General features: G+C 48.0%; 1 protein-coding gene across 1 annotated transcript; it reads right to left on the bottom strand.

Moving 5' to 3' along the window:
• Positions 1–4,794: 4,794 nt before the first annotated feature.
• On the bottom strand, positions 4,795–9,470 carry LOC110893091. The gene is made up of 4 exons (XM_022140212.1): positions 8,741–9,470; positions 7,631–8,449; positions 4,957–7,543; positions 4,795–4,858 (listed from the first exon to the last, which is right to left on the bottom strand). Exons 1-4 carry the CDS (start codon positions 9,468–9,470, stop codon positions 4,795–4,797), a joined length of 4,200 nt encoding a protein of 1,399 aa, XP_021995904.1.

The following is a 9,470-nucleotide window of genomic DNA, read 5'->3' as shown; positions in this document are numbered from 1 at the left end:
GATTCTGGACTTATGAGAGTTGTGATTTCTATGCATCGCGTTGAAGTTGGTGAATATAAAGTGAGCCAAGTGGACGCGTGTCGCATGGGTTTTGGCCTTTTGAAAAAATGAGCCAAATGGACGCATGCCGCATGGGTTTTGACTCTTTTGAAAAAGTGAGCCAAATGGACGCATGCTGCATGGGTTTTGGCCTTTTGAAAAAAAAAAATGAGCCAAATGGACGCATGCCGCATGGGTTTTGGCTCTTTGAAAGTAATGAGCCAAATGGACGCATGCCGCATGGGTTTTGACTCTCTTGAAAAAGTGAGCCAAATGGACGCATGCCGCATGGGTTTTGGCTCTCTTGTGCTTCCTTCTGTTGGAAGTTTGGTGGTTATGGGGAAGTGTTTGGTGTGACCGTCTGACGTCCCTGTCTTTTCGGAGGCGAACAGTTGCTTTTGCAGTGACTTTCTGTCACATCAGCAGACCCTGTCGCCCATGCTTCCCGAAAAACGTGCCGACGTCTTCTCTCTCCTGTGATGTGTCAGTCATCTATTGGGCGCTTTTTCTGTTCCCTGACGTTCCACTACCCATCGCATTAAATGCGATGGGTATAAATATGGGGCGGTTATCTCTTTCTTCCCTCACTTTCGAATTCTAAGTGTGATTTCTCTCTATCTTCTTCTCGTTTGTTCTATCTTTCATATTTTCAAATCATCTTCTTCTTGACCCTTATCATGGCTGATAAGAATCCAACTCAGAAGAAAAGGAAGCACAGAGGTAGGGCTCCTCCTGGTCCAGACCAGGCTGTGATTAACTGGAAGGAGGAGGAATTCCAGATGCTTGTGAGGGGGCATAACTTTCGTCCTGAGTGGGGGGGGCTCGATACCCTCCTTCTGGATCTACTGCATTGGATGCCCCTCCTGGTTTTATCACGTTGTACACTGCTTTTTTCCGGGAAGGTAATTTTAGGTTGCCGATTACGAAGTTCACTGCTGATGTTTTGAGGGGTTATGGGCTCCATATTTCTCAGATAAATGCGATTGGGCTCCCTCGGATTACCCATTTCGAATTTGTCTGTAGGTCGTACCGTGTTGAGCCTACGTTTGAGATGTTCAACGCTATCTACAGCGTTTCGTATTCCAGCGGGTTCTATTCTTTTCAGGCTAGGATGGGAGTTGCTCAGGTGTGTTCGGTGCCGATAAAGGGCATTCATGATTGGAAACAAAAGTTTTTTTACATTCGCCGTGGTGTGATTCCGACGGATATGTCATATAGGCAGGTGGGTCAAGGGGTCCCTAAAGTGGATGTGTTGCCAGATTATGCTGCCCAAGAATGGTATGGGAAGATAACTGCTAAGCCGACTGCGATTTCTCAACTGGATGAGATGGCTTTGGTTGGTGCAGGGATGAGTTTACTGTGGGTGCCCAAACATCCGCTGGGTCAGCCTGCGTATAGCCATAAAGGCAAATGTATTGTTCTTTCGTGTCTTACCCTTTGGTTATTTCCCTCTATGTTTACTATGTGTCCTTATTTTGTTGCCATTTTGCAGTTGGTTACAGTTTGTTAAATGCCTTGGATCCTAAATCAGCGGGTGCCATGGTTGAGGCTATCCAGGCTGATGGGAATCCAACGTGGTTGGAACAGATACGAGACCGTTTCCTGCATCCCACCGACGCTAGTTTGAGCAGATACACGAATGAAGTTCTTGGTGAGGATGACTGGGATGACTTTGTCGACTCCGGTCGAGAGGAAGTCGTTATCCTTTCTAGTGGAAGTTCTGACCGGGATGTTGAAGATCTAATATCTCATTCCGCGCGTGCAGGTACCGCGCCTGGTGGTGTTGCTGAGCCGGTACATGAATTTGTTGAGGATGATGATGATGCGGAAGCCTCTGTTGATCCGTCTTCCCAGTTGGAGACGAGAAAGAAGGCACGGACTGATAGGTCTGGAAAGAGGGAAGAGAAGAAAGAAAGCGGAGCTGCTGGATCTTCTCGTAAGCAACCTTCTACTCTTCCATATCTAGATTATGTGGTAGTGTCTGATACATTGTCTGGCCTAGGACCTGGGGAGGTGCGTCAGGGGTCAGATCCTGATGATAAGGCCACTTTGACTGAGCATATGAAGAAGAAAGCTCTTGATGATCATAAGCGTCATCTTGATGAACAAGCTGCTGCCCTTCTTGCGGCCAAGAGGGCTAAGCTTCAGAAGGATGCCCCCCCAGCCCCTTCTGAATCTGAAGTTGATTTGGGCGTGTTTAGTGGGGGTCGAGGGAACTTGTTGGAGGAGATATTTGCTGCCTCTGCTCCCCGCCCTGGTAACTGAGTTTCCGTGTATGTTTCTGGTATCTTTTCTTTGGTTCTTTTTATTTAATTGTAGTTTTATGGCAGCAACCAAGACTAGCAAGAAGCCGCGACCGGTGGATATTTCTCAGATTACTCCACCTACTTCTCCTCCTTCGAGGACTGTTGGCTTGACTCCTCCTCGAGATGGTGATGATGCCACTGTGAGGGGCGGTGAAGGGCTTTTTGAAGGTATTTTTGAGGGAGGTGGCGCTGCTGGAGGCGACGGTGCCGGAGGTGATGTTGCTGGAGTCGATAAGGGTAAAGGTGTTGAGGTGGAGATGGAGTCTAGTGAGACTACTCCGCAACAAACCATTTACACAAAACGTCCTCCTGGTGGGGGTGGGGCTACTTCTAGCACCGTGCGGGACTCGCACTTTGAACGTGTGCCTGATGATTCATGGGGCAATCCGGCTTGCGATGATATGCCTCATGTCCCTCGTTGGAGCCTTACTCAGGGTTCTCGCATGACTGACTTGCAGAATTGTCAGGAGTTTTTCTCTTTATCCCTTCCTCCTGCCGAGAGAATGTTTCAGAAAAACCGCAGCCGCTTCGCCCTTATAGATGATCATGTTACGGCTGGGGTTAACTTCTTTGCCACTTCTCAGGAGATTCTTCGCGAATGGCGATCTATGGGAGAAGAAACTATGGCGTTTGAAGAGGCTAAGAAGGCGTTTTCTGAAGAGAAAGAAAAATTTAACGCAGAGCAAAAAGGTTTGCAATGGCGGGTTACTGAGGCTGAACGGAAGCTCGAAGAGCAAAAGCAGTTGAATGAGCAAAAACAAAAGGATTGGGAATCCGCATGTGCTCGTACGAATACGGAGATGCAGTCGCAGCGTGATGCTATTGTGCGGCTGTCTGGTGAGAAGACGGCCCTTGCTGAAGAGGCTCATCAGGCGCGTCTCGCTGCGGAGAAGAAGGAGAAGGAGTATGTTGCGCGGATCGATAAGCTGGAGCTTCTTGTGCAGGAGAAGGTTTCGGAATGTGAGGCTGCTCAGCGTCTTCTTGATGAGAAGACGGCTGAATGCCGTGTGTCTGAGCTACTTGCTGAGGAAGCCTCAGCTGATAGTAGGTGGTTGCTATCCCGTGGCGTTCCATTGGTAATGTTTTTTGCTTGCTCTGTTGCTGTCTTCCTTTTTATTTTTACTTTTGTGTATTTATTTCTGCTATCTTGCTCGACCTTGTTTTTCATGCAGCTTGCTGATCGTATCTTGCATTCTCCTGAGCTTGCCCGCTACATGTTTGAGTTGGGTGGGGCAGGCTATAATAGTGGCCGCAAGAATGGGTATGCTGAAGGCAGGTGTGCCGCTGTAAACAATGAGAAGGATTACCACTTTGAGTTGTTTAAAGAGGATTGTGAGGGTGCTTATGCTGCTAAGCGCCGAGAATTTTCGATGCTTGATTTTGCTGTTGTTCGAGCCGCTGGTAAGTTGGCTCATAAAGCGAATGGGGTGGCTTTGTTGAAAAAAGCCTTAGGAGAAGAAGGCGATGATGCTGCTGGAGGTGCCGGCTCCAGCCATACTTGATAGGTTGCTTCCGGCCTGTGTGCCGTATATGGCCCTGAATGGGCTTGTAGTGGTTGTTTTTTAGACAATTTGAAATTTCTTACCTGTGGTGTTATGTATTCGACAGATATGGTGTTACTTTGATTATGGTTATGCAAATTTTGAAATCGTCATAATATGTGCATGTTTAATTACTTTGATTAGGTGTCACGAATGAATGATGGCGCTGACAGGTGATGTTGTGTTACTACAACGTTTTTATTCTGTCGTTTAAGTATGCGCGCTTGCATGTGACGTACGAAGTGATCGAGTTGCAGGTTATGGTGTGAGCTCAGCTGGGATCACAGCCTTGGGAGCATTACAATGTTTAGTTACCTTGCTATCGATTTTTTCGTGTTTATGTGGGCACGAAGTTACGTTTTTTGGCGTTTTGTAGGCTTTGGTTGTGTTTCTGACCCGGCTGTTCACTTGGTTGTGACGAGCCTTGGAGGTCTACAACGTTTCCTATAGTCGAGCCATTGATGTTTTCGTGTACGCCCGAAGTAATAAATGCAGTTGTGACAAAAAAATTGCATGAAATAAAGGTAGCCAAACACTTCTTGTATTAAGTAAATGTGTCGGCGATTCGCCCTATACGATTACATGTTTATATGTAGCATTTTCGTAGCTGTTGGGCATTCCAGGTTCGTGGAACCTCTTTGTCGTTCATGGTGCGTAGCTTGTATGCTCCCTTGCCGAGGACCTCATCAATGATGTATGGGCCTTCCCATTTGGGAGCCAGTTTCCCTGGTTTTTCTGCGTTGGACGCTTCATTGTCCCTTAAGACATAATCGCCTGGGTTGAAGGTGCAGATCCGGACTCGGGAGTTGTAATACTTTTCAAGCTTTGATTTGTATTTGGCTTCATTGATTGCAGCCATCTCCCTTCGTTCTTCTAGGAGGTCCAGGTCGATCCTCCTTTCTTCTTCGTTATTGATCAGATTCATGGAGAGCAATCTTGGAGATGGAAGCCCGATTTCTGCTGGGATCACAGCTTCGGACCCATAGACCAAGCTGAAAGATGTTTCTCCATTGCTTGTTTTGGGCATTGTTCTATGGGCCCATAATATGCTTGGTAGCTCATCGACCCACCCTCGTCTTTTTTCACCGAGCCTTGCTTTGATGCCATCGACGATGCTCTTGTTGACCGCTTCAACTTGACCATTCCCTTGCGGATGTGCGACCGACGAGAAGGTATGTTCAATGTTTAGTTCCTTGAACCATCGTTCGAGATCATCTGCTGCAAAGGTTGTACCATTGTCGGTGATGATTCGGAGTGGCAGGCCGAACCGGCATATGATTTGTTCCCAGATGAATCGTTTAACGACTGCCGATGTGGTTGACGCAAGTGCTTTTGCTTCCACCCACTTGGTGAAGTAATCGACCGCGACGATGATGAACTTGACTGCCCCTGGAGCTTCTGGGAAAGGGCCCACCATGTCTATGCCCCATTGCTGAAAGGGCCATGCGGTTGTTACTGGCACCAACTCGTTTTTTGGACGCATGGTTTTTGGTGCATGCCGTTGGCAGCCGCTGCACTTTCTTAATTCCTTCACGGCGTCGAGGTGCATTCCGGGCCAGTAGTAACCGGCGTTCATTACTTTTGCCACTACCATGCGCGGCCCGGCGTGGATGCCGCAGATGCCTTCATGTACTTCCCGGATCAGATAATTTGCGTCGTCGGCGTCAACACATCTTAGTAGCGGGCCGAGATATGACTTTCGGTACAGTATCCCGTCTGCCATCTGATAATGTTCTGATTTATACTGGATTTTCCGCGCCTCAGCTTTATTTTCTGGAAGTATCCCGGACTGTAAGTACATGATTATGGGTGTCATCCAGGACGTGGTTCCTGTTTGGATGACGCTGACTTCTCTGAGTGGAACAGACGGGTTGCTTAAAACTTCTATGCGTACGTCTTTGGCTAGGTGCTGGAAACTTGTCGACGCAAGCTTGCTTAAGGCGTCTGCCGGCTTGTTTTCACTGCGGTTTATGTGGTGCACCTTGTAAGAATAGAAGGTTTGCAACAACGTCTTTGCTTGGTTGAGATAGAGTGCCATTATGTCGCCCTTGGCTTCGTATTGACCATTGATTTGGCCTGCTACTAACATGGAGTCCACATGTGCCTCAATGTGTCGGACTCCCATTTTGATTGCTAAACGCAAGCCGGCCAGAAAGGCTTCGTACTCTGCTTCGTTATTTGTGCTCTTGAAGTCTAGGCGTATGGCGTAAGTGAACTCGTGTTTGTCAGGGCTTACTAGCCGTAGCCCCGCGCCTGCCCCATCTTCGTTGGATGCACCGTCTGTATACAGCAGCCATGGTTCTTCGGTTTGTTTTTTCTCAGCCTTCTCCATCGCCTTACACTCTCTGTCTTTGTCATCCGGGACTTCCGTCATGAAGTCTGCCAAAACTTGGCCCTTGATCGACGGTCGTGGTCTGAAGACTACGTTGTGTCCCCCTAGCTCTATTGCCCATTTGGCCAACCTTCCTGATACTTCTGGCCTTGCTAGGATATTCCCAATATTGTAATTTGTTAACACGTGGATGACGTGATTGGCGAAATATCGGCGCAGCCTTCTTGACGCGTGAATCAGTGCAAGGACAAGCTTTTCCATGATTGCGTATCTGGTTTCTGGGTCGGTTAAGGTTCTGGACACATAATACACAGGTGTTTGGACACCTTGTCGATCAACCAGCAATACGGCTCCGACGGCCCTGTCAGAAGTTGAGAGGTACAAGACCAAAGGCTCTCCTTTGTTTGGTGCGGTTAAAGTTGGCAGCTTGATGAGACAGTCTTTCATCTCTCGGAACGCATTTTCTGCTTCCGGAGTCCATTGGAATTGGTTTTTCTTCATGCAGTTGCGCAAGGTCTTGATGAATGGGAAGGATTTTGCTGCGTGGTTAGCTAGGAACCGATTGAGTGCTGCCAATCGTCCTGCGAGCTTTTGCATGTCTTTGACGTTTGCTGGTGAAGGCATCCTTTCTATGGCCTGGACCTTTTCTGGGTTCACCTTAAAACCGTCTTTAGTGACTATGAAGCCCAAAAACTTTCCTTCCTCCATTCCGAATGAGCACTTTGCTGGATTCAGTTTGATGTTCACGCTGCGCAGCGTGTTGAAGGTTTTCTGAATATTTGCCAGCATCGCGCTCTCCTCCTTGCTCATGATTACCAGATCATCCATGTATACCTCTATGTATTTACCGATGGCGTCACTGAATGTTTCGTTCATCAACCATTGATACGTAGCACCTGCATTCTTTAAGCCGAACGACATCTTGGTGTAGCAGTATAGCCCCGTTGGCGTGCGGAATGCGGTTTTAGTCTCGTCTTGAACAGCCATCTGGACCTGGTGGTATCCTTTGTAGCAATCCAGAAAACATTTCCACCGAAACGTTGCCAAAGAATCTATTTTCTCGTCTATGTCTGGCAAAGCATAGCAGTCACGGGGACATGCTTTGTTCAGATCCTTGTAGTCGACACACATTCTCCAACTACCATTTGGTTTCTTTACCATTACTGGGCTTGCTACCCACGTTTGGTACCGGACTTCCCTGATGATTCCTGCGTTTAGCAGTTCTAACACTTGTTCTTTCATTGCATCGTGTTTGATGTCTCCCAGATGTCGTTTAGTATGCACTACTGGCTTTGCATCCTCTGAGACATTTAGCCGGTGTTCCGCTATATGCCGTGGAACACCAACCATATCAGCCGGTGTCCAGGCGAACACGTCCATGTTGTCATGCAGTAATTTCTTTAGCGCCGCACGCGTTAGATCAGACATTGCGGGTCCCAGAGTGACTGTTTGTTCTGGGTATGCGCTATTCAATACCCATTTTTCTGCCTCTTTGCGCGGTGCGGGCTTGCTTGTTTTTGCCGGCCTGATTTCATCTGTTGCTAGCACTTCCTTGCTTGCGTATATCAACGCAATGCCTGTTTCGGTTGGAAAGCCTATGGCAGAATGTGGTGCGGAACAGATCATGCTGAAATCTCCTTGGGATTCTCGTCCTAAGAGGATGTCATGTCTTGAATGTGCCGGTAGCACCATGAATGTGACTTCTTCGGTTCTTGAATTTCTCCCATCAGAAAGCAATACTGGGAAAGATATTTGTCCTAGGGGAAAGACGGCCTCGTTGCAGAAACCAGTTAGTGGGTAATCGACTGGTTCTAGGCGCGCCTTATCCTCTTGGTCGAATTGATTGAAGCACTGTTCATATATGATGTCTGCGGTGCTCCCGGGATCAATAAAGATGTAATCTGTTTGGTAGTGGCCGATCACCCCTGGAATGACTATTGGTCGCTTTTCTCTTGGTCCTCCCCTGACAACTGGGAACACTACTTGCTTCTCGCGCCATGAATCGTCCTGGGCGCGCTTGTTGAAGTTTTTTCTTGGTCGTCGTGGACCTCCTTGCACCATATGAGTTTCGAGCTTTCTGAGCTTCTTGTTGTCTGGACCTTCATCTCTTCGTTGTATCTGGCGGTAATCGCGCTTTCCTCCTTTGACTAAGTGACCGAGCTTTCCATCTCTTAGAGCTCTTTCGATTTCTTGCTTTAAGCTAAAGCAATCATCGGTCAAGTGGCCCGTATCTTTGTGGAATTCACAGAAGAGATTTGGGTCCTGACCCCTTTTGTTGCGCATCTGCAGGGGTGGTTTGAACTGATGGTTCTCTGTGGCTAAGACTTCAGAAGGTGTTTTGGTTAGTGGAGTCCACTGCTTTTCTCTATTTTCGCGCTTTACTTCTTTTCGATGGGCTATCTGATTGATCGTATGGCGTGCGTCGTCCCGTGGGGGGCTTCTTTCTCTGTTCCCAGAAGCCCTCCAGGGTTGATTTCTGCCCCTTCTGTTGTTTCGATCGTTATGGTTGTGTGCGCGCTGACGGTGATCGTCACCGGTCAGTTGCCTATCTGTCTGCGCAATGGTCTTGGCCGCTTCAATGAAGGTTTCCCAGTCTTTGGGTCCTCCATCTCGCCCTTTGATTCTTTTAACCAGATCGTCGCATTTGACCGCTCGCATGAAGTGTGCACGCATCATTTTCTCTGGTATGTCTCCGATCTCTAGACATTCTTTGTTATACCTTGTAATGAAATCTTCTACACTTTCATAGTCTTTTCTCCATATGTTCAGACAATCACCTGGATCTCTGGCTTGTCTTCGTTGCTGAGAGAAGTGTGCCAGGAACTTCTCTCGGAAGTCGACCCATGATTTGATTTTGCCAGCCGGTAAGTTGTCGAACCAAATGCGCGCCGCGCCAACGAATGTCTGGGCAAACAGGTGGCACCATGTTGGTAAGTTCCATTCGCCTGTTGCTCCTGCACCTTTAAACACCTGGAGGTGATCGTCTGGGTCCGTCAACCCATTGTATTTACCCACGTTGTGTGGTAACTTCGTTTTGTCGATGGTCGCGCACGCGATTTCTGGAATGAATTTTGAATTTTCAGCCATGTCCTCAGGACGATAGCTCAAGGTGTAATCATGCTCTGCTTTGGGGTTGTACCCCGCGCGCTTGGTTGGTTTGTATGCCTCGTGTTCTGGAGGAAGTCTGCTGAACACTGTGGATTCTGCCTTGTAAGTTGGGCCGTCTTCCTCCTCTTCCCATTCTGTATTCAT

Source organism: Helianthus annuus, chromosome 12 (genome assembly GCF_002127325.2).
Source record: "Helianthus annuus cultivar XRQ/B chromosome 12, HanXRQr2.0-SUNRISE, whole genome shotgun sequence".
Taxonomy (NCBI): domain Eukaryota; kingdom Viridiplantae; phylum Streptophyta; class Magnoliopsida; order Asterales; family Asteraceae; genus Helianthus; species Helianthus annuus.
Note: the sequence above shows the minus strand (reverse complement) of the source record. Positions and strands in the feature narration are given on the sequence as shown.